Genomic DNA, 26,141 nt, shown 5'->3' on the forward strand with positions numbered 1-26,141 from the left:
TTTGAAAGTGCAGATTTGTTCACCAACAGATAGGATTAAAGCCGTCGGCACACGGACCGTGCTGTCGAACGTTAACGTCGAGCGTGCCAAGTTCAACGTGCTGCTGAACGCTCAGGAACGACGCAACATGTGCACACGGTACGTGGGCCCCAACGTGGTATCCGCGATCGCAACGCACTCCAGCGGCAGTTGAGTGATGTTTCTAGTTCGTAAATCACACTCTTTATTCAGTGGGCTCGCGTAAAATTCCCACGTTAGCTCTATTAAAACGCACATTTTCTCCATCGCCCAAGAAAAAGAAAGTACCATGTCCAATCAATAAGGTCAGGCTTATAAAAGTTCCATTACAAACAGTGCGTTTCAAATTTGGAATACTTCTCCGCATAAGATAAACATTATTCCATCATTCCCACATTTTAGTAAAACCCCACGGTCAGTCTTACTTGACCACTGTTCTCGCCCAGTAGCAGAATCTTTGCAACACGTGAATTACGAAGCGTAAAAGAAAAAGGAGGGAAATATCTTTATGCAACTAGCGCAAGCTGTCCTGTAGATTAAGCCAATCGAACAAAGTCACCCCTCAATAAAAGGCGATCTTATATTTACATATCATGAAATATTATAGTATATACTTACATTAAACTAATAATGAAGTATCAGAACCTAATAAAAACGGGAAAGTTAGGGGAAAAAAATTGGAAGTGTTACGACGCGAACCACCGCCACATCCAACTTTTCAATTAAGGACAGTGACACTACACTACTCATTACGCTTTTTTTTTTTTTAATCTCATTTCGTTCGTTGTATCTGGTCGGAGCGGACATCGAAAGACACCCATGTCAGTTCGTTGTAGATCCATTAACTCAGTTTTTTTTATAACAGAGGGCAGCTTGCCCTCTTTTTTTTAAAAAAAAAAAATTTCACTTTGTTCGCTGCATCTGCTCGGGGCGGACGTCGTAAGACATCCATTTACGTTCGTTGTTGATCTGTTAACTCAGTTTTTTTTTATTACAGAGGGCGCATTACCCTCTGACCGAACACGCTGAGCTACCGTGCCGGCTAACGCTAAACCAACAGCACATTTTCTTTGTCTAATCATGTTATCTTACCCCTTGCTGAAAACCTTAATCGTAGATATGTTGCTAATTGAAATTTAATTATAACAAATTGTACCAAGAACAATGTGTTTTGGGTGGATCTTCCATGTGTCACTGCCTTCAAATAGTCTACTCTCATAATACGTAAGTTACAATAATTCTTTTGTCCCGAATATGATGTTTCTCATTATTTTATTGGAACGAATCACACAGTTAACAACGGGTTTTCCAGTGATGCTCAATTTGCTGGTGCTCAGAAACGGCATATATACATACAGGCTTGAAATGAATGCCAATATGGTGCCTCACAACTCTGTACTGAAGGGGGACGGCGTGCGTGTGACGTAGGTGGCGTTGTGCCGTCTCATTGGTCAACGCTCAGACGCACGTTCAGAACATCTGACATGCCAGATATTGCTCTGCACGTTCGGAAAGACTCCCGAGCGTGCTATTCCACGCTATGACGTCAGAAACTCGGCACGCTCAACGCTCAACGTTCGGATGCACCGTCCGTGTGCCGACGGCTTAAGAACTGTACCGTGCGTCTCTTACTCTGGGTGGAGTGTGAAGTTATCGTTGAAATGTTTGAGACGAGAACGCTCACCTTTCTGCGTCTTGCGGAAGTACTTGTCGTACAGGTGGTAGGCCTTGGCGTGCGCCTTGAGCAGGGTGTGGCTGGCCTGGTAGTCGGCGACGCCGTGCTCGTCCAGCCCGGGCGCCCCCAGGCGGCTGTTGGCGTAGCTCTCGATGATGCTGGCGGGCTCGTTGATGGTTATCCAGTACTTCACCTGAGCATTTACGTACACGTCAGTAAAAGAACAAGGTGGGCTGACAGCTACCACCGCTCAAAATATCACGTACAAAGAGAGCCACTGTATCAATATGACGTGTCGCTTGTTGCCAACTGCTTGTCGTCCGAACCATTGAGAACAGTCAAGTTGCCAGATACAAATAACGACACATTTTACACGTTTTTAATGTTTCAAAATTGTTAAGGCTTTCGTGACCACTTGCTGACAAACTGCCCTACTGGCTTCTGTCTCGGGTTCTTCGGCCGACGTTCATCTAATTATTTTACTGATGTTTCATTGAGAAGCTTAAGAAACTGAAACTTGCACCAAACGACATCCTGGTCAGCTTTGATGTTGTTTCGTTATTTACGAAAGTGCCACTCAGCGACGCTCTGGAGCACATCGGTTCCATTTTACCGCAAGAGATCACAAAGCTCTTCCGTGCATGTCGCTGACAAACTGCCCTACTGGCTTCTGTCTCGGGTTCTTCGGCCGACGTTCATCTAATTATTTTACTGATGTTTCATTGAGAAGCTTAAGAAACTGAAACTTGCACCAAACGACATCCTGGTCAGCTTTGATGTTGTTTCGTTATTTACGAAAGTGCCACTCAGCGACGCTCTGGAGCACATCGGTTCCATTTTACCGCAAGAGATCACAAAGCTCTTCCGTGCATGTCTCACCACGAGCTATTTCACGTGGAATGTCGATTTCTACGAACAGCTGGAGGGCGTTGCCATGGGCAGTCATCTTACTCCAGTGGTGGCCAACTTCTTCATGGAACAATTCGAAGCACAGACACTGAACTGGGCGACTTGCAAACCTAAGGTGTGGTACAGGTACGCCGATGATACTTTCGTGGTGTGGAGCCATGGTGAAGAACAGCTCGGTGACTTCCTAAGACACTTGAACAGCCTCCATGCCAACATAAGATTTACCATGGAAGTAGAAAAGGACAAGAAACTACCATTTCTAGATGTGCTGGTCACAAGGGACGGCGAAAACCTGGGACACAGCGTGTATCGAAAACCGACACACACGGACCGATATCTGCACAAACTGTCAAACCACCACCCGAGCCACAAAAGAGGCACGATTAGTACGCTCGTAACGCGAGCAAGACGAATATGTGAGCCGCAACACCTCAAACGAGAAATGCAACACCTGGAAAGTGTTCTGAGGAGCAATGGGTACTCCACAAATTATATTAGAAGTGTAACAGAGCCAAGCACTCGGCGAAGTAAGGAACCAGAAAAAGAAATGTCGGGTACGGCCTTTCTGCCATACATTCCCAGAGTGACGGACAGAATCGGCCCTATATTGCGCAAACATGGCGTATAGACGATTTTCAAACCGACAAGGACGATCAAAGAGTGTCCTAGATCGGCAAAGGAGAAAAGGGACCCACCTGCAATGTCGGGAATATACCGTATACCATGCACATGTTTATGTCGGAATGACTGGACGATCAATCAACACCAGGATCAAAGAACATAAGCGACATTGCAGGTTGGGGCAGGTGGAGAAATCGGTCGTGGCAGAGCACGCACTCAATGAGACCGACCACGTAATAAAATTCGCCGACACGGAAGTTCTGGCTGTAGAGAAGCACTATCACACGCGCTTGTTCAGAGAAGCTGTAGAAATACAAAAACACGCGAACAGTTTGAACAAGAAAGAGGAAAGCCGTAAGGTAAACGGATCCTGGCTTCCCGTACTGCAGCGAACGACCGCCGCAGGTAGCAAGAGGAGAACCGCACCGGAAATGACCGCGGAGAAGCCCTCGGACGTTGGCGCACCAGGTACATACAGTCTGCGGCCGCGAGCTCGGCTCCAGTTCACCACCGGCAATTGAGGGTGAAGCTTTGACAATGCCAGCCACTCGTGCTCGCGAAACGTCAGAAAAATCATTAGATGAACGTCGGCCGAAGAACCCGAGTCAGAAGCCAATAGGCAGTTTTTAAAGTTTACTTATAATGACAAAAAGCCTCACTAGGTCTCTAGTAACATACAACAGAGTAAATACTAGCTCATCAAGAGTATCTGGACACTTTCTATTGGTGGATATTGATATGGAGTGTGTGTACCTTCGCCTTTATTATGGCTTGAACTCTGGTGGGGACACTTTAAATGAGGTCTCTGTCCGTGGAGGAATGGTGCCCATTCTTCCTCAAGGAGCAAAACTAAAATGGAACTGACGCTGGTCGCTGGGATCCGGAACGACGCCGAGGTTCTAAGTAATCATAAAGGTGTTACATTGGGATCAGGTCGAGACTGGGAAGGCAATATTACTGCCCACTAGCGATTGCTTCACAATTGCTTTGTGACAGGGTGTACTGCCGAACTGATTCAATCAAGAATCATCTCTGAACTGTTCCTCTGCTGTACACAGTACACAAAGCTTGGAACGTGTTCATATTCTCCAGAATTTAGCGCTTTCTTAAGTGCAATAAAGGGACCACACTCTGGCAGATTAAAACTGTGTGATGGACCGAGACTCGAACTCGGGACCTTTTCCTTTTCTCGGGCAAGTGCTCTACCAACTGAGCTACCCAAGCACGACTCACGCCCCGTCACTTACCCGCGAAAGGCAAAGGTCCCGAGTTCGAGTCTCGGTCCGGCACACAGTTTTAATCTGCCAGGAAGTTTCATATCAGCGCACACTCCGCTGTAGAGTGAGAATTTCATTCTATATTCTTACAATTGATTCGCCTCGTTGTTTTATTGTTTGGTCTTCAGTCCAGAGACTGGTTTGATGCAGCTTTCCATGCTACTCTATTCTGTGCAAGCTTCTTCATCTCCCAGTACCTACTTCAACCTACATCCTTCTGAATCTGTTTAGTGTATTCACCTCTTGGTCTCCCTCTACGATTTTTAGCCTCCACGCTGCCCTCCAATACTAAATTGGTGATCGCTTGATGCCTCAGAATATGCCCTACCAACCGATCCCTTCTTCTAGTCAAGTTGTGCCACAGATTTCTCTTCTCTCCAATTCTGTTCAGTACCTGCTCATTAGCTATGTGATCTACCCATTCGCCTCGATGGGCAATGAATGAACAACGTTCAGTGTGGATGCACATTTCGTTCGACATCCAGCGTCAAACTAAAACTAACGAGCATCGAGAATACGGACATTGACTGCAGATAGGTGACGGTAGGTGGGTATGTGGATCGGCCGGGAACTGTGCCGAGACTTGCCATAAGTACTCTGTGTGTGGATGGCGCATTGGTTAACCCAATAGCCTAGTAAGAAGGACATCTGGGGTTCGAGCTCCAGTCTGGTAGACCTTTTCACTCCGCAGATTCCGCGTAATGTCCCGATGAAGCTGGTATCATCAGTTCCCTTGCATTCCTGTCCTTTGTACCACCTCCGTGCTCCATTACACACTAAACATAAGGGTGGATAACGTTCTCCACGCTTTCGCCAAATCCGAACCCATCCATCCGATAGCCACAGGGTATAGAGTAATTCATTACTCAGAGTCACTTATCAACACTCATCTGCTGTCCTAGTGCATCATTCTTTTTCATTACCTAAAACGTCGCTTAGCATTGGCAACAGAATCATAGACATTTACTCGTTCACGAGTGTAAAATGTCTTTTGGTTGCGTTATCTGTGGATTCTTTGGTGGGTAAATAGTCCTGTTCTAGAGCCACAGATTTTCCTGCAGTAATGGCGTACCCAGTTGATGTTGACTGAATGGTGAACCGGTTTGTTCCTCTCAAGAGCTCCTGTTCTCTTCTGCGATCTCTCTTCCTATTTTCCAGCAGTTGTCTCTGCTTTTCAAAGTTAAGTGTTCCTTGGTGAACAATTTGTCGCCATTTTGATCTATCTAGGTCTGCAGCTTCCCAGTCATTTGTGTGTATTTGACATTTTGTCATATTTGACTTGAGGACACCTTTATATCGTTTTGTTTCCCCTCTCAGATTTCGTTGGCCATTCTTCCATTGGGAGAACATGAGTTGCTTCGGGAGACGAGAGTTTGGCATGCGGATGATATGACCAGCTCAGCTAAGTTGATGTTTGACAATTTTTGCTTCAGTGCTGGTGGACTTGGTTTCTTCCGAAATGCTGTTGTTTTTTCGTCGATCCTGTCAATTTACTTTCAATGTTTTCCTTAGGCAGCGTTGGTCGTATTTTTCTGACACCTGTAGATGGCCCAGGTTCCACACTCATAAAGAGGTGTAGGCATGATAATGGCATTGTAGACTGTAAGCTTAGTTTTAACACTCAAATCATGGTCATCAAACACTCTAATCAAAAGACGACCATATGCGGTACTTGCACCCTTTAGTTGCTGTTGAATTTCTGCATCTATGTTTGAATTTGCAGAAAGATGGCTTCCCAGGTGAGGAAAATACCCTAAAATCTCTAGGGGTGTTCCATCAACTGTGATAACTGGAGGTGCTGTAGTAGAATTTGGGGCTGGCTGATCGAGGACTTTCGTTTTGTCTGTGTTAAATTCTAGACCAATGGATTTGTATGCCAGACTGAATGCATTTAGAGTAGTTTGTAGATCTTCCTCTTTGTATGCCAAGACAACTTTATCACTAGCGCACTGAAGTTCGACGACGGCTGTTGTGGTTATTTCGCTTTTAGCTCGGAGTCTGCTAAGGCTGAATAGCTTACCATCAGTCCTATAAACTATTTCAACACCCAACGTTAGGTTTTCCTTAACAAGGCGAAGTATGATTCACACAAATATCGAGAATAGGCTAGGGGCAATAACACATCCCTGCTTGATTCCTGTGGTAATCTGAAACGTTTCTCCGGATCCAATGCTGGCAAGGATAGCGGCACTCATGTTGCCATGTAGAAGCCGAAGTATTTTGATGTATTTTCCGGGACATCCACTTGATGCCAGAATTTTCCACAGTGGCTCGACCACTGTTTCCCTTTCCTTCTGACTCATGCACAGTAACTGTGCTAGCTGGGCTGCGGATAGAACTTTGAAATTTATGAGAGACTCCGATGATTTCATGCGATTTTTCAGTCACGCTTCGCAACGCGCGATGGTCACTGACCGTCAGTACATGACGTCTGCGTGGCCTTGCTTTAGCCGTGGCAGTTCCCTCGCGTTTCCACTCCACAGTCACCTCACCAACAGTCAGCTTGGGCAGCTTTAGAAGAGCTGAAATGTCCCTGATAGGTCTGTTACTCAGGTGACATCCAGTGATTCGTGCAAGTTCGAAGTCGCTGAGCTCTCGTGAACGACCCATTCTCTCGTTTGCTACTTCGCTGCTGACAATACAGTACACCCCGCCTCCTCTAATAGTGGCGGGTCCGCCTCCCGTGGCATCTATTGATCATTTCCACATTACATAGGAGTGTTCGGATACTTTTGATCATATTGTGTATATTACATCCTTATAATTTAATTTGATACGAAAAAAATAAATTAAACTTATTTTATTCATGAGTTAACAGAAAAGTTTCATAACGATGCAAATGCTCACACACTAAAACATACAACAATAATGGGGAGGCTATTGTTGTACACAATTATCAAAAGAAGGCAGCCTGCAGTAGCTTCTTAGGCAGACTGCACTGCTGTGATGATACCTACGTCTGCTAATAAGTTCGCCAACGGGGCAGAACGTCGCTAATAATCCTATAAGCTTCTCTTGAACTGTACATCACTGACATGTGAAGTCCGGCAGCCGGCTTTCGAGAAATATATATTTTCTTTCAGCGTTCTTGATAGACATGCTATAATCACAGAGTTCTCTGTGAAAAAATTGAATAGTTCTGAAAAATTTCGCGAATAAAACCATAGTACTCGAGCAAATTTTAATCTGATAATTAAAATTACTAGCCAATTATGATCACAATTCTGAATACCTCTCCAGGGTTTCTAAAAAAAAAACCTAATGACATTTTTTGTACAGATTATAGTTTATACTAGAGAATTACGGTAGCGAGGGGCCCATTTTCACTAATAGTGACGTCGGCACTCGACTTTCGAGAAATATACATTTTTTTCAGAGTTATTAATAGATATTCTAGAGTGATTTTGTAAAATCTGAATAGTTCTGCAGAAATTCGCGAAAAAAATATGATCACAATTTTTTCCAAGTGTCTTGTTTGGTGATTTTATGATAGCACATTTTTCTGCTGACGGTAGAAGATCAAATTGTTTTGTTAAGTCCTTATCGGACGATGAACCAAAACCGTACCAGAACTCATCTTTGCTGTTGTCATCATTTTCTTTAACGAAACATTCCAGCATGAACGTATTTCTAACGAAGGTAATAAGACCATGACGATCTTCCTTAACTGTTGTGCAAAAATGTTTCGATGACATTTTGATTCGGTGTCTTCCATCGCATCTGACAGTTTCTGAAAAACAAGATGAGACGCAGTGAAGAGAATGCCTCGATGGCGGATCACATAACATTCTTCCAAGGCGAGAAGACGTTTCAGTTCTGGCAGCTTGTACATTTTTAGGGTTGTTATCGTTCATAAATATCAGACGACTACACAAGAACATTTACTGAACGAGCATAACTATACAGCTCAAACGGGCGTGGGAAGTATTGTTGCGTATACTTCTTACACTCTTCTTAGTTAACGTGTTCTTTATTTTCTGATTGTTACGTACTCCTTTACGAATAAACCTTAGGGACATGCCATCTCAATATTCGCCTTTTCTTTTAACAGAATTCCGTGGTATTCTTCTGTCTGATGAATAATCCGGAGCTGGTATGACGTCGAGATCGTTTTACAAAATAAGGTATTCCAGCCTTCAGTAAACAAATTAAAAGAGCATCGAGAATTTTTTACCATAGCATTTCCATAGTGCTTCAGATTCTAGAAAACTTCATATTGCGCATTAAATGTGCCTTACCACAAAAATTAAAAAACGCTGCACGCTATATCTTTGTCACAATTTTATTTTAAATGGCTAACTTAAATTAGACAACCTTGCACAGACTGCTAGCCATTTGGGGCGAATCATACTGAGGACGTAGTTTTCCAACAGCTATGATCATAATTTCATTCGTAAATTAGCAAATAATTATTTTTTTTAAGATTAAAATTTTCTGCGATATGTTGCAGAAGTATTCAAATTTTGTACAATGAACTGTAGAACTATGGCACAGCTATCGAAAGCTCTGAAAATATCCGTATTTCTCGGAAGTCGAGTGGTGTCTTTACCAGCAAGCCTAGCAGTTAAATTCTGTATTTCAAATTGTTGCAAAAATGTTGTGTTTGTTGAGTATTGTATTGTAAAGTAGTCTCATGAAGATCACATTGTATGCTATACTGACACCTTCAACGTAAAATAAGTTTCATTTTACTGAAACTGTTGTATTAGTGCACGAATGGAAATTAAAGCTGACTCTCTTTAGCCCAAAAACAGAATTTACAGCAGTCGCAACAGTGCTCGTCACAGTTATAAGCCAACAGTAGAAGTGTTAGCAAAAGCACGACATCAGATCAGACAGTCAGCAACTACTTTAGATCTGAATCTATAATTCTCAAGCCACTTTCCGGTAGGTGGCGGAGGGTACTTCTGGTAACACTAATTTCTTCCGCCCGTCCCCGTTCCATTGCCAATGGTGTACGGAAGAACGACTTTCGGAAAGGCTCCTCATGAGCTCTAACTTTCCTGATTTTCTCGTCGCTGTCATTTCGCGAGATATTTACGAGAGGAGCTAATATGGTTGCTCGAGCCACTTTGGAAGATACGCTATCGAAGTATCACCAACAGCGACGAACAATGTGTCGTTTGTATTGTCTGCCACAGTATTTTGTTGATCGTCTCCGTAATACTCTCGCGCCGACTAAATGATCTCGTGACGAAACGCGCCGCTCTTCGTTGGATGTTCTCTACATTGTATGTCAGTCCAACTTGATAAGGGTTACAGATTCATAAAAATGTGTGATCATTCCTCTTTGGGTTGCACCAGATGGCTGGCTACTCTTTGGTATTTTACAGCAGTTACTGTTTCGAGTAATTTATCATTCAATAGTGTAATCGAACATTAGTCAGTCTCTTCGCCCCTTACCCGGTCGCCGAAATGACGGAACAGGATCCTGGCGTAGTCCTCAAAGTAGTCAGCGATTACAGGATTGGGCCATCCTCCTAGGTCCTGCAGCGGTTGTGGGAGGTCCCAGTGGAACATCGTCACCTGCAGAACAAAAAAAATATGTGATCAATCGCTGTTAAAGAGGCTACTAATAAAGCATTTCTTACTGTTTTTAAAACGACATTTTTACGTCACTTCGTTGGAGAAGACTGTTCAATATGTATTCTATCATTAGATTTGGTACTCAAATGGAAGATGATGGATATAAAGCGTTAAAGATCTCCAAGTGAATCACCAAGTATACTTGAGGTCAGTCAGAACGAAATGTATCGACCATTCGACTCTCGGTGCGTGTTTATTATTGAAATGCGTTGTTGCCACTGAAATCTGGCAACGGTGCCATCATAGTATCAGCGGTATGTTTTCTGTGGTGTTGTCTTGTATTTGTGTTTAAAAATCCTTAAACAATGACTGTCGAAGGCTGTGATCAAATAACGGACAGTTCTCTGCTAACCTCGCTGCGGAAAGCATTAGGAAATGGACATTTTATTTTCAGCATGCATGTACCTCATTCTGTGGTGCGTGAACTGGAGGTGACTGATTCTGAAAAGAGACACAGAAGCAGTACTATCATATCTGAAACAGGAGCTCGAAACGTTTAGCGCTGGGCAGGAGCATATAGAGGAACTGTGGCACAAGTTTAGAGAAACAGTTGAGTAACCACTGGATAGATGGCTAGTAGAGTTGTTGATGACGTAAGGGAACCTCTGTGGTAAACGGCCTCTGTAAACAAACGTCTAAGCAATCAGCGTTTACCGCGCAACAGGTGTAAAAAAAAAAAAAAAAGAAAAAAGAAAGGCTCTGAGCACTATGGGACTTAACATCTGAGTCATCAGTCCCCTAGAACTTGGAACTACTTAAACCTAACTAACCTAAGGACATCACACACATCCATGCCCGAGGCAGGATTCGAACCTGCGACCGTAGCGGTAGCGCGGTTCCAGACTGAAGCGCCTAGAACCGCTCGGCCGCAACAGGTGTAAAACAATGCATAATCTTATAGATAAAGACGCTAAAGAAGACGTATTTGGCTATGAAACGGGCATTGCTTGAAGCCTTCAAGGACTACAGCAGCAGAATCTTATCAGAAGAGCTATTACAAGGCCCAAAAGTTATAGTCACATTTAAGGCTGTCGGTGGAACCAAAGTTAGTGTTCAGGCATTCACGGAAGCCACAGGAACTGAAACTTGGGTATCAAAGCAAAAGCAGAAAAGCTGAACTCCACTTTCAAATGTTCCTTTACAAAGGAAGATTCAGCAGTACTGCATAGTTTGCTTTTCGCACCATTCCAACGATGAGCTATCAGATATTAGTGTCAGTAGCGCTGCGAAACAGCTAAAATCACTGAACAAGAGTACGTGTCCCGATGGAATCCCTGTCAGAATTTGTTGCTGAGTTAACCCTTTTTTTGTTAAACCGTAATATACCGTAGATAGCTACGCACAGTGGTTGCAAGAAAGCACACCCGCCTACAAGAAGGGTGACAGAAGTGACCCTCAAAACAGCCATCCCTAACACTGACATTCACCTACTGCACCAGGGCATATCCTAAGCTCAAACGTGATTAGGTATCTCGAACAGGTTGACCTCAGCCATGTCAAGCAGCACGGATTTTGAGAACATTGGTCGTACCCGTCTCATGTTTTTCGCCCATATCCTGAAAGCCATGGATAGAGGCAACCAAGCGAATCCAGTACTTCGTCACTCTCGAAAAGCATTTGACTCAGTACCATATCAACGCTTGTTCAGGACACTACGATCGTATTACAACGAATATACGTTCTTTAAAAAATGTAGATATTTTTAATACCAAAGTCCGTGGTTAGTTACTTTATAGTTACATTCCTTACATTCAGTGCGTGACTAGATTCGAACTCCCAGGCATCTCCCTAGGGGTGGGCGTTATCTTCGATCATTGGTGAGACTATTTTTTTATTTCCTGATTATGTTCACTAAATACTCAGTGTTTGTATTCAAGTGTGTATTTCGGGACTGAAAAATCCATTCGGTTTATGTTTGTGATTGCTAGTGAAACATTAACGTTGGGCATAAATAAACAAATACCACCCGGATAACTTCTTTTATTTCTGACTACCGGTTACAGTGCAGTTTATCTTCATGTCTAATTGGAGCAGGAAAAAGTGGCAACAAGAATAACAATTACAAAAGAGTGACATTACAAACAATACTATAAGGGATTACGCAATTAACAACAAAATATTATTAGATTCCAGAAGTACCTGGCGCCGCAAAGTGCAGTTTGTCAACTAACGTAAAATACAGGGTGTTTCAAAAAGAATATAAGTGTTACAAAGAATTATGTTGTCAAAGCAATCGATCGCTGCGCCGCGGTTGTTTATTGGAGGCAGGAATACATTGCCTGGTTTGCCGCCACATATCATTTTTCTTCTGTTTGCTTAGTTACCGTCACATGTTGCAAAATTACTTCTCCGCAGCAGAAATTATGTGTAATTACGTGATTACAATGCAAAGACGTTCCAGCATGAGGTACCACACTCATTCTCCGAATGGGTGAAAACTCGCATATGTTATCGACAGTGTGTAAACACAGGATGTGTGTGTAAGGGAAAGAGTCCTCGCCACCTACGTGTGTCCAACGAAAATGTCGTACGAATTCAAACCGCTTTCCAACGCTGTTCTAAAACATCAACCCTTCGTGCCAGTCAGGAGTTACAACTGTCTACAAAAATAATTTGGCGTGTTTTGAGATGTCGTTTGGTTATGAAGCCGTACAAGTTACAGCTGTTACGAGCTCTATGCATGACGACAAACACAAACGTGTGGAATTTCCTGGCGATCTTCAGAATGCTATGAGAATGATAACTCTTTCGCACAACGTATCGTGTTCAGTGTTGAAGTGATTTTCCATATTAGTGGGAACGTAAACAAACACAACGTTCCAATTTGGGGGCTACAGGAACCACATGCACACACTGAAAGCGCACGTGATTCACCCAAAGTCAAAAAGTGTTTTAGGCGATATCACATTCTTCGGTCTACGGCTCATTCTTCTGTGAAGAAAACACGGTTAACGGGTCAGCAGTATCTTGCTGTTTTACAAAACGGGTTGTTTCCGAGGATGAACGGAGACAACCTAATTTTTCAATAAGACGAAGCACCCGGTCACTAGAGTCGTCATGTGCGTAAATATCTGAATGAAACTCTAGCGATCCGCTGGATTGGTCATCGAATAGCCGGTGACTTAGCACTTCTCGGCTGGCCTGCACGGTCACTGGATTTGACTCCCTGTGACTTCTTCCTGTGATGTTTCATTAAGGACAACGTTTATGAGCCAACACTACCACAGACCCTTGAAGAGTTCAAGAACCGTACTGCTATGACATCAATGACGATGGACATGCCTGCAGGAGTATGGGAAGAATTCGAGTATGAATGTGATACTGTTCGTGTCGCTGGTGGAGGACATACGGAACATCTGTAATCTATAAACTTGATAGAGTCGTAAATATATGTCCCAAGTTTCATAGTTATGTGTTTTACGTTCCAGATACGTACTTCTTTTTGAACACACCCAGTATAAAGGTTGTGGGCGGTGTAAAAATGTTTGTGTTGTCACGTGACTTGTGCTTATGTCATACGTTAGAACATTAAGGAAGCGTCAAAGAGATTCCTCCACCATAAAAAATAAGTAAAGGAAAAAATTTAAAGAATACAAACGTCACAAAAATGAGATTGACAGGAAGTGCAAAATCGCTAAGTTGGAATGGCTGGAGGATAAATGTAACGATGTAGAAGCTTATATCACTAGGGGTAAAATAGATGCTGCCTGCAGGAAAATTAAAGCGACCTTTGGAGAAAAGAGAACCACCTGTACGAATATCAAGAGCGGAGATGGAAAACCAGTCCTACGCAAAGAAGGGAAAGCAGGAAGTTGGAAGGGTTGTACAGAGGGTCTATATACAAGGGTGATGTACTTGAGGGCAATATTATGGAAATGGAAGAGGACGTAGATTAATATGAGATGTGAGATACGATACTGCGTGAAGAATTTGACGGATCGCTGAAAGACCTAAGTCAAAACAAGGCCCCGGGAGTAGACAACATTCCGTTAGAACTTATGGAAGCCTTGGGAGAGCCAGTCCTGACAAAACTCTACCATCTGGTCAGCAAGATGTACGAGACAGGCGAAATACCCTCAGACTTCAAGAACAACAGAATAATTCCAATTCCAAAGAAAGTAGGTGACGATAGGTGTGAAATTTACCGAACTATCAGTTTAATAAGCCACGGCTGCAAAATACTAACACGAATTCTTTACAGGCGAATGGAAAAACTGGTAGATGCTGACCTCGGGGAAGATCAGTTTGGATTCCGTAGAAATGTAGGAGCACCCGAGGCAATACTGACCCTGTGTTTTATCTTAGAAGATATATTAAGGAAAGACAAACCTAAGTTTATAGCATTTGCAGACTTAGAGAAAGGTTTCGATAATGTTGACTGGAATACTCTCTTTGAAATTCTGAAGGTAGCAGGGGGAAAATACAGGGAGCGAAAGGCTATTTACAATTTGTACAATAACCACATGGCAGTTAGAAGAGTCGAGGGACATGAAAGGGAAGCAGTCGTTGGGAAGGGAGTGAGACAGGGTTGTAGCCTATCTCCGATGTTATTCAGTCTGTATACTGAGCAAGCAGTAAAGGAAACAAAAGAAAAGTTTTGAGTAAGAGTTAAAATCCAAGGAGGAGAAATGAAAACCTTGAAGTTTACCGGTGGCATTGTAATTCTGTCAGAGACAGCAAAAGACTTGGAAGAGTAGTTGAAAGGAATGGGCAGTGTCTTTAAAGAGGGATGTAAGATGAAGAACATAAAAAAAACGAAGGCAATGGAATGTAGTCGAATTAAATGAGGTGATGCTGATGGAATTAGATTAGGACACGAGACAAAGTAGTAAATGAGTTTTGCTATTTGGGGAGGAAAATAACTGATGATGGTCGAAGTAAAGAGAATATAAAATGACAACGGAAAGAAAAGCGTTTCTGAAGAAGAGAAATTTGTTAACACCCACTATAGATTTAAGTGTCAGGAAGTCTTTTCTGAAAGTATTTGCATGGCGTGTAGTCACGTATGGAAGTGAAACATGGACGGTTAACAGTTTAGACAGTAAGAGAACAGAAGCTTCTGAAATGTGGCGCTATAGAAGAATGCGGAAGATGAGATGGGTCGATCTCGTAACTAATGAGGAGGTACTGAATAGAACTGGGGAGAAGAGGAATTTGTGGCACAACTTGAACAGAAGAAGAGGACGATTGGTAGGACACATTCTGAGGCATCAAAGGATGACGAATTTAGTATTGGAGACAAGCGTGGAGGGTAAAAATGGAGGATAAAAATCATAAGGGAGACCAAGAGATGAATACACTAAGCAGATTCAGAAGGATGTAGGTTGCAGTAGTTACTCGGAGATGAAGAGGTTTGCACAGGATGCATAGGGTAGAGTAGCATGGAGAGCTGCATCAAACCGATCTTCAAATGGTTCAAATGTCTCCGAGCACTATTGGACTTAACATTTAGGTCATCAGTACCCTAGAACTTAGAACTACTTAAACCGAACTAACCTAAGGACATCACACATCCATGGCCGAGGCAGGATTCGAACCTGCGACCGTAGCAGTCGCGCGGTCCCGCCTAGAACCGCTCGGCCACCCCGGCTGGTTAAACCAGTCTTTGGACTGAATACCACAACATCAACAAAAGAAATAACGAAATCAAGAACTAAAAGACATGATAATGTAGTAGATTTCTAAATGTATGACGCGTCATACAATAGACGATGAAATACACATGTAAAAAAAAAAAAAAAAAAAAAAAAAAAAAAAAAAAAAAAAAAAAAAAAAAACAGCCTCACAGCACAGTGTACATGCTACATTTTCGTTCTTGTCTGCATATTTTAAAAGACAGTTCAGAATTAACGAACATATCTAATCAGCATAGTTCGAGCCTTCCATCTGTCAAAATACAACTGAAAGAATTGGCCTTCATAATAACAATACAAATATACTGAGGACTCTAAGAAGTGGGAGATGAGGGAATCAGTTGCAAAAATAACTATAGCTTTTTGCGAATAATGTACTATAAATTACAGAGTCGTTTAATGAGTAGTGTGAGAAAAATAATGGAGTTTCCGCTAGAGTGCGCCACCTACCACAACAGTCTGAGTGACGAGGTAAGCAGTAGTAGGTTGATTATGCACGTCACAGGCTGCATCTTCAGGCAACTACGTACGTCATACGCCGACCAAATGACGTGCCAAACAGACTCATGTTCGTCGAACGAGGAAAAACACTAGCTATTGCGCACCTACTGGAAAGAGTCATCGGTAAGCGTTACGTTCTGTTCGTTAAGATTCTTGTCAGATTGTTTTATTTTGGCAGTATAAATTTCAACTTCCTCAAGTACTGCCCTTTGTTTGCTCTACGCAAGATCTCCATGTTATTGTCAGCACCAGTGATTTCATGTTTGAATATATTGATACAATACAATACGACGAAGTGCCCTAGTACAATTTGACTTTGTCCAAGCGAACGTCCATCAAAGCGAGTTTTACATATTGGACCCTTTGGGCCAGTGTAGTTCTTCTGACAGTCATCACACGTGACTTTACAAACACCGGGGTGTAAGTACTTATTTCAGAGGACAGCTTCGGTCGGTGTGGCGTGTCGTAACGATGGGTCTGTACGTGTGACGTCAGGCGGTAGCTGTGTTGCAGTGTTGCCTACACGGACGGCGCTGTGAGTGCGGGACTGGGAGGTCCAGGCAGCTGCAGCGCTCTCCATGACAACATGGCGAGCACAAACAACACGGAGCACACAGTTCTCTGTCTACATGGGCATATATTTATTCTATTTGTGCTATTCGGTGAAGTTGCAAAGTGTTTAGTATGTAATAAAGAAGTACAGACTGTTAAGAAACGTAATCTATAACGTCACCACTCTGTGTGCCACCAAATGAGTATGACAAATACAAAGGAGAAGAACGTGGGGCAGTAACATCGGAATTAAAGGAACATGCTGATATGGAGGACTACCAAAGTAGTGGAGCGTCTTCCTTCATATAGTCAAGGAACTAAAGCCATTTACTGAAGGAGACTTTGCGAAAGAAATGATTGTGCTGGACGATGAAGAAATGTGCCCAGATTTGGCACATTTATCTCCTAAGACTATTACGCAACTTATTCAGGAAATGGGTGCAGATGCCCAAGAGGAACTATTTTAGGTGTTATGGCACACGAGTTTCCACATTATTCCTTCGCTGTCGACGAGAGTGGTGACTTGTCACATACTGAGTAATGAGCTATTTTCATTAGGGGCGACGACGACAAGTTGAACATCACAGGGGTATTGTTGGATTTAGTACCCCTTAAGGGAAGAGCTGTTGAAAACGCTGGCCTAATTTGGAATAAGCCTGTTTCTGTCGAAACGGATGGAGCTCCGTCTACAGTAGGAGCAATTGTTGAATTAATAACACAGATGAAAGGACATACGAAAATGTGTTCCTGGTGCAACACGTGATCTCACTGCTCTCCACTGTATTATTAATCAACAGAACCTTCGCGCAAGTTACATTAAAGCTAAAAATGTTATGGATACCGTTGTACAGGTCACAAACTCCATCCGATCAAGAGGCCCTAAGTGTAGACAGTTCACAGGTTTTCTTGGACGATGTGGCAGTCAGTGTGGAGATCTCCTTTACTGTTGTACTGTGAAGTGGTTGAGCAGGGGCAAGGTGTTGAATCGATTCTGTGAGTTACGAGACGAAATAGCATTATTCATGAGCAATCAAAATCAACCTCTTCCTTAGTTGGAAGACAAAAATACTAGATTTGTGACTTAGCTTTCTTGCTGATTTAACAGGTCATGTGAACGATTTAAATACCTCACTCGAAGAAAAGGGTTTCATCGTAACAGGTATGTACTAAGGAGTGGAAGGCTTTAAAATATCGTTGGATCTGTAGACGAATCAACTACTGGCTGGAAACACTGTGCGTTTCCCAGAGGTATCGCAGATGCTTAGCCCAGATACCAGCCTCTCTGAAGAACGTGTGCAACTCCTACAAAATCTTCGTAACCAATTCGTGTCCAGGTTTCAAGATGTAGACACATTCTCCACTACGTTTCCGATCTTTGCAGCCCCGTATTCAGCGGTGATCAACAGAATTTCCTACCAGGCACCAAATGAAAATGTTGGCAATATGACGATTTCTTGAAGGGCACTGCAGTCTGGAACCGCAAGACCGCTACGGTTGCAGGTTCGAATCCTGCCTCGGGCATGGATGTTTGTGATGTCCTTAGGTTAGTTAGGTCTAACTAGTTCTAAGTTCTAGGGGACTAATGACCTCAGCAGTTGAGTCCCATAGTGCTCAGAGCCATTTGAACCATTTTTTTCTTGAAGGGCAAATATACCCACAAGGACCCGGCTGATAGCCTTTCCAAAACCATATTTCCGAGTTTGTATGCACTTGCTGCACGGATGTTATGTACCTTCGGTTCGACATAATGTGTACGAGCAGTTTCTTTTCCGCTATGAAATTATCAAATTCCAAATCCCGAAACACCTTGTCGGATATCACAACCTAACATGCAGTCTTCGACTGCAAATATTCCAAACATTACGTCCTAACATTGATAAAGCAGCTAAAGAAAAACGAAACAGAAATGTCGGAAAATGTTCAAGTGACTGTTCTACACGGACCGAGCGAGGTGGAGTAGTGGTCAATCCGCACACTGGACTGACATTCTGGGGGTCGATGGTTCATAACCGCGTCCGGTCACGCAGATTCAGGTTTCCCATTCTTTCCCTAGATCGCTCGAAGCAAATTTCCTTCTCCATCCTTCCGTAATCTGCGCTTCTTCTCCGTCTCTGATGACTTCGCTGTCGACGAGACGTTGAACTGTAATCTCCCTCCCTCCCTTCCTCCCTCCCTCCCTCCGTTCTATACAGCTCCCTTCTAAATTTGAGCGAAAGTGGTGTTATGTTCTGTTCTATTTACGTTATGACAAGACAGTCCTTCACATAAAACTATAATTTTTATACAGTGTGATTTAGCTGCCCGTACCAATCTCGTTTTATGCAACCTACAAATTTCTATCTGTTCCGAAAACATCTGTCCGTCTGGTTTGCTCAGCAGACACAAACATAAATCTTGATATTTACCGCCTCACGATAAAAGAATGCCGTAATGTTATAAAACAACGAAAATCATGAGTGAGCTCTCTAGAGAATATAAAACTAAGACGCTGGCGAAACACTAAGGTGATACTGTGGCCGCGTTGAAACCAACAGAAAATACTCTGCTCTGAACCAGTTGTGCTGCACTGAACTGTAGCGTATTTGAAAGAACTGACCGAGCGTTGTGGAAAGGTCTTGCGTTTGAGGTACGTCGTTCGAAACCTGGGTGAGGATTCCATTTATTTTTTATGTTTGTGTGATTTTTAACGCACATAACTAACGTGAAATATCCTATTTTTATGCAAATTGTGTGTGGATCCAAGAAGGGCCTATTTGTCAGCAGGTCGAACAAATATTGAACAGAGATAAGGGGGACAAAACTGCACTAATAATGTTTTTCTTATCAGCAAATGTTCTAAGCGATGACCGTTTTAGTTAACGCACATCTGGGGCCACTGCCGAACCGAATACCTGCCACGTGTGTCCAGAATCGTTTTGAAGATGAGCTTACTAGTCCTTAGTACAGTACAGTAATCGAGCAAGGGAATATCGACAATATGACGACTTCACACATTTGTTGGACTGCATCGTAACAATTTCGGATCGGGCTACTGTGTCCCCCTGTGTATTTTTCTTATAGCATACATCCGAAATTCAGTTGTTTATAATGCGTGGCCATTACGAAATTGAAACAACCAGCATTAAAATGGCGATATGCAAGACGTCAGTTGTGTTATCTACACCAGATCTGTTTGGTGTCTTTCCTAAATTGCTGCTTCCCGCACACCTCTGTTCTTGCAGCAGCAGCAGCAGCAGCAGCAGTAGTACACAGGGCGGTGACGTCACATGCTTAACTCTTCTTCATTGGCAGCATGTGCAGCGTGACGGCTGGCTGTCCTCTCCTGACTTATTCCTTCCCTGTGAAATGTTATGACGAGCCCTGTATCCCAATGTATTTTCAGTCGTAAAGGCAACTTTTACATTATATTTACGTAGGGACCTTCTGATTTTATCGTCCGAAACTCGTGGTCTAGCTGTCGCGTTCTCGCTTCCAGAGCACGGGGTCTCGGGTTCGATTCCCGGTGGCGTCAGGGATTTTTACCTGCCTCGAGATGACTGGGTGTCTGTGTTGTCCTCATCATTTCATCGTCAGTCCTGAAAGTAGCAAGATTGGACTGAGCAAAGGTTGGAAATTTCTACGGGCGCTGATAACCGCGCATTTGAGCGCCCCATAAACCAAACATCATCTGATTTTATCACACGTCGTGCCATGGTAAGCGATTCTGACAAAATTATGCTTCTTCCTTACTTCAGGGTCGTGTTGACTACGCTTTAATTTATCGTACATGCACGTAACCACAGAACAGCTGTGTTCATTTGTTTCCGCAATCTATTTCAAAGTCTCCATTTCCTTATCTATCTTGACTTGCGCCAGAAACAGTCGTATTACCTTTTATGTACTACTTCTTATACAACGGTAAGGAGAGGTGGGCTACAAACTGGTGCAAGAGCTGTCATCATAGGGAAACTGAGCAGGAGTAGAAATGGTAATCGAACTTGTAAGTAAAGTAAAAAGAAGTTTTAGTTAACATGTAGTGAGTGTTCTTCAAGTGTTGCAAAGAAACTTTACGAAAGAATAAACAGCAATGGGTCCAGTTATTACAAGAAGCACTTAAGACCGTCGTGCAGGGTGAGCTGCCACTACTGATACACGAGGGAACTGTCAAGGGCTGAGACTGAAGACTGCCACTGAGGCTCGGCCGTGCAGCTGCCGCCGGGTCCCTGCGCGACCGCTGTCGGAGTCTGCCGCAAATGTGCGTTTCCATTGCTAACTGCGAGACGCCGATGGGGTTCGTATCGATCTATGATACCACATCATTCTACAGAACCCTTCCTCAAAACGCTTAGGATGTCATCATTTTGCATGGATTATAGTCACTTTTCTAAAGATGCAGAATTTGTGTTTGCCATCAGCTTTGGATTTACACTACTGGCCATTAAAATTGGTACACCACTAAGATGACATGCTACAGACGTGAAATTTAACCGACAGGAAGAAGTTACTGTGATATGCAAATGATTCGCTTTTCAGAGCATTCACACAAGGTTGGCACCGGTGGCGACACCTACAACGTGCTGACATGAGGAAAGTTTTCAACCGATTTCTAATACACAAACAGCAGCTGACCGGCGCTGCCCGCTGAAACTTTGTTGTGATGCCTCGTGTAAGGAGCATAAATGTGTACCATCACGTTTCCGACTTTCATAAAGGTCGGATTGTAGCCTATCGCGCTTTATCGTATCGCAACATTGCTGCTCGCGTTGGTCGAGATCCAATGACTGTTTGCAGAATATGGAATCGGTGGTTTCAGGAGGGTAATACGGAACGCTGTGCTGGATCCCAACCGCCTCGTATCACTAGCAGTCGAGATGACAGGCATCTTATCCGCATTGCTGTAACGGATCGTGTAGCCACGTCTCGATCCCTGAAACAACAGATGGAGACGTTTGCAAGACAACAACCATCTGCACGAACAGTTCGACGACGTTTGCAGCAGCATGGACTATCAGCTCGGAGACCATGGCTGCGGTTACCCTTGACGCTGCATCACAGACAGGAGCGCCTGCGATGGTGTACTCGACGACTAACCTGGGTGCACGAATGGCAAAACGTCATTTTTTCGGATGAATCCAGGTTCTGTTTACAGCATCGTGATGGTCGCATCCGTGTTTGGCGACATCGTGGTGAACGCACATTGGAAGCGTGTATTGGTGATAGCCATACTGGCGTATCACCCGGCGTGACGGTATGGGGTGCCATTGGTTACATGTCTCGGTCACCTCTTGTTCGCATTCACGGCACTTTGAACAGTGGACGTCACATTTCAGATGTGTTACGACCCGTGGCTCTACCCTCCATTCGAACCCTGCGAAACCCTACATTTCAGCAGGATAATGCACGACCGCATGTTGCAGGTCCTGTACAGGCCTTTCTGGATACAGAAAATGTTCGACTGCTGCCCTGGCCAGCACATTCTCCAGATCTCTCACCAATTCAAAACGTCTGGTCAATGGTGGCCGAGCAACTGGCTCGTCACAATACGCCAGTCACTACTCTTGATGAACTGTGGTATCGTGTTGAAGCTGCATGGGCAGCTGTACCTTTACACGCCATCCACGCTCTGTTTGACTCAATGCCCAGGCGTATCAAGGCCGTTATTACGGGCCAGAGGTGGTTGTTCTGGGTACTGATTTCTCAGGATCTGTGCACCCAAATTGCGTGAAAATGTAATGACATGTCAGTTCTGGTATAATATATTTGTCCAACGAATACCCGTTTATCATCTGCATTTCTCCTTGGTGTCGCAATTATAATGGCCAGTAGTGTAATAATGTCAAGGAAATTGAGGATGGCCGGCCGAAGTGGCCGTGCGGTTAAAGGCGCTGCAGTCTGGAACCGCAAGACCGCTACGGTCGCAGGTTCGAATCCTGCCTCGGGCATGGATGTTTGTGATGTCCTTAGGTTAGTTAGGTTTAACTAGTTCTAAGTTCTAGGGGACTAATGACCTCAGCAGTTGAGTCCCATAGTGCTCAGAGCCATTTGAACCATTTGAAATTGAGGATATTATTGTTATCTATTTTTAAAGTAAATTGTAGACTGAAACCAATAATTAGTGAAAAAAAGAGGTGGTCCAAACAGTGTGTGTTTATTTATTATAACAAAAAGAGATCACTGTTCCCACGACCTGACGTCAGGTATGAAACGTTGGTGATGTGAGTGGACGGTAAGGTGGAACCTAGCGGTGTGCAAACGAACAGCCGTTGCGAGAGGTGAGGGAGAGGGGATGAATTAATTATCTTCTCAGAATGGTGTAGTCTTGGAAGGCGCACGTGGAACTGTTTGCTCACAGAATGATTGCTTGCGTGTTGCAGAGCCGCTAGTTTCTGGGGGCAGATATCTCATTTCTAGCAGGATTTTTCGTGGTGTTCTGCAGGGGTGGTTACGCGGCAGTTCGTGTACGCATGATTAGCGCTAAAAAACTCGGACTGTCCAGTACAGGCAGCTGTGCAACTTGACTGGGTCGGCGGATCTTAATTTTTTGTAGTTCTTCTAAGGAAGTCAATTTTCTGGGGGGGGGGGGGTCGACTCTATTTCGGATCGCCGGAGAGAGAAGATGTGCAGCAGAGACAGGACATTCGGTAGAGTTAAAGAGTTTTCACTGACTCGGTAGCCCACACAGAGCTCTGTAAACGCCGATCCAGACCGCGGGTCAGCAATACTCGGTTTCGATGTCGCGACTTGTTGGTACATCTTCCACGGGCGCAGCTCGTCGGGGAGTTCATCTCGGTCCGGCACACAGTTTTAATCTGCCAGGAACTTTCACATCAGCGCAAACTCCGCTGCAGAGCGAAAATTTCGTTCTGATTACAGAAATAGTTGTTCGAAAAACGAGAAACATGTGCCTTTCACCCACATCCTTTTTAAAGGAAAACAAGATATTCGTGTCAACAGTGTGGTGTTACAACATGTTCTAGAAAGTGGAGTGTTCCAGGAAGGTCTTTGTGAAATGCACGCAGGCTGAAAGTACGTAAAATATCACTCAGAGCCATATGAGAATACGTAATCACTTTCTATTTCATTTTTTAAAGTAAAATGTGGCAAAGTTGATTTGACATACAATTTCTCATAACTGAAGTGTGTTTTTCAACATAGTTACGTTGCGAATCTGTAATATTACCTCCCTGATGATAATTTGTAAGTGAGTAGGTGGGTAAACATCTACCGTTATTTTAGTAATACAGAAAATAAAAAAGTTGCGAATTTTGCTGTGTTTTAGTAGTCCAAGTGGTTTAAACTTTCAACTGTTTAAACTTCTAAAAAATGTGATGGACAACAGGAAGTCATGAAAATATATGTTCACGAAAACAATGGTTCTATACAGAAAAAATGACAACACGGTCTTTGAGACCCTTCCATAGTAATTATGTACCTGTTAACGCCCATAGTACTTAAGGGTTAAGCATTGTGTAAGTCAAACGGCCCGTAAGTCACAATCTAACGACAATAGTGGCAGACTTCATATCACTTTTGTTCTGGGAAAATTATATTTTTACGTATGGCTATAGCGCCGCTCTTAATTTCTTAAAGAACTTTTTTTGTTTCGAAATAAACGCTTCAAATGGTTCAAATGCCTCTGAGCACTATGGGACTTAGCTGCTGTGGTCATGTCCCCTAGAACTTAGTACTTAAACCTAACTAACCTAAGGACATCACACACATCCATGCCCGAGGCAGGATTCGAACCTGCGACCGAAGCGGTCGCGCGGTTCCAGACTGTAGCGCCTAGAGCCGCTCGGCCACTCCGGCCGGCAATAAACGCTTCATTTCATTATTTATCAATTAGGTAATTTTGGCCGCTTGGGCGTTGTAAAGTTACACGGTGGTTAAAATTGAAATTCTCCTATCTGACAGGACATTGCATGAAAAACTGGTGATCGAAGGATAATGAAGCTTTGTGGAAACATTTTTACCGAGATGTGGAAGAGATGCAACGAATAAACCATTGAAAAACACATTTTAATTTCCACGTGAGAGACTAACAGTTATTAATTGCTTACCAAGTTTAAGTTGCAGGTTAGAAACGTAGCTTAATGTGAGGACCACCTGCATCCTCGACAGCCCCCTTTATGCTCATCTTCAGCTTCCAACGTGTGTTAGTGTCTCGTTGATAAAGCCTGTCATTCAAGTAACCCCACACCTAAAAATCACGCCTGGTTCTAATCCGGTGATCTTGTTAGACACGGAGTTTGGAACGATCGGCCAATGAGTCTGTTTTCTCCAGACGTGTTACGGAGTAACCGAGTGACCTCACATGCAGTGTCAGGTGGAGCTTGTAAGGTGCCTCTTACCAGTTTTAATAAATTATTGTCTCTTATTGATGTATTCACGATAGTTAGGAAGTGCTGTAGTCCGTAGCCGGCCATGAATCGGAGAGCATTTCACGCGCTGGCTGGCTAGGTGACGAAGCGCCCATATGTCGCGCGTAGTGGGGTGGGTCTCGGCGCTGGACAATAGCAACAAGCGTTAGCTTGCGAAATATACCTGACGGGAAGGACCGCCATCTTGGCGCCAAAGTCACCGATTTTGTTTACTTATATTTAATAATTAAAATCATTTATGACAACATGAATACTAGGAGGAGCCTCTGGATGTTTAGAACTATTTATCATAATTTTGCCTCGTTAGAATTCACACCCGTTCATTAACAAATGCATATCTTAGTAAGTACGAACTTGATCGGAAATCCACGAACTGTGACGAAACTAGTAAGAGATACGGACTGCGCGCCAAAGTCGGCAGTCGGCGTTAATAGCTCTTCCTGTCTTGTTCGGTGGTAGCCATGCTCTCGGTTACAAGTAGTTTGTGACATGAGTGTTTCATTATTGATCTAATAGGAATAAAAGTGATTTTACGGCATTCTGAATGTTAATTTCGAGTAAATAGATACCACAAAGTTGATCGACAGCAATTTCAGATAATTAGCTTCCACCGACAGAGACATCCAATGCGCCAATGAAGAATCTGCACGGGACGACATTTACGAGAGCTGCACCGCGCACAGGTAGGAGGAAATCCGACGACACGACCCACCAAGGCGGATCAAGGAAGGTCCGACTTACACTCGCAAATTCCGGGTGGAAATTCTGACCAGTTATACTGTAAGTCACATGTACCACCCTCTACGGACTCGCGGATGTTGTTGTTGTTGTTGTTGTTGTTGTCTTCAGTCCTGAGACTGGTTTGATGCAGCTCTTCATGCTACTCTATCCTGTGCAAGCTTCTTCATCTCGCAGTACCTACTGCAACCTACATTCTTCTGAATCTGCTTAGTGTATTCATCTCTTGGTCTCCCTCTACGATTTTTACCCTCCACGATGCCCTCCAATG

General features: G+C 43.5%; 1 protein-coding gene across 2 annotated transcripts in view; it reads right to left on the reverse strand.

The window, feature by feature from the left end:
- The window catches only part of LOC126419131 (myrosinase 1-like), a 553,078-nt gene that overhangs the window by 85,820 nt on the left and 441,117 nt on the right, over positions 1 to 26,141 (reverse strand). For both annotated transcript variants that reach the window (XM_050086237.1, XM_050086238.1), the window contains exons 5-6: positions 9,904 to 10,026; positions 1,703 to 1,886 (exon numbers count right to left, since the gene is read on the reverse strand). In XM_050086237.1, coding sequence (XP_049942194.1) covers positions 1,703 to 1,886; positions 9,904 to 10,026 — 307 coding nt within the window. The remainder of the gene's footprint in view (positions 1 to 1,702; positions 1,887 to 9,903; positions 10,027 to 26,141) is intronic.

Source organism: Schistocerca serialis, chromosome 9, assembly GCF_023864345.2.
Source record: "Schistocerca serialis cubense isolate TAMUIC-IGC-003099 chromosome 9, iqSchSeri2.2, whole genome shotgun sequence".
Classification (NCBI taxonomy): domain Eukaryota; kingdom Metazoa; phylum Arthropoda; class Insecta; order Orthoptera; family Acrididae; genus Schistocerca; species Schistocerca serialis.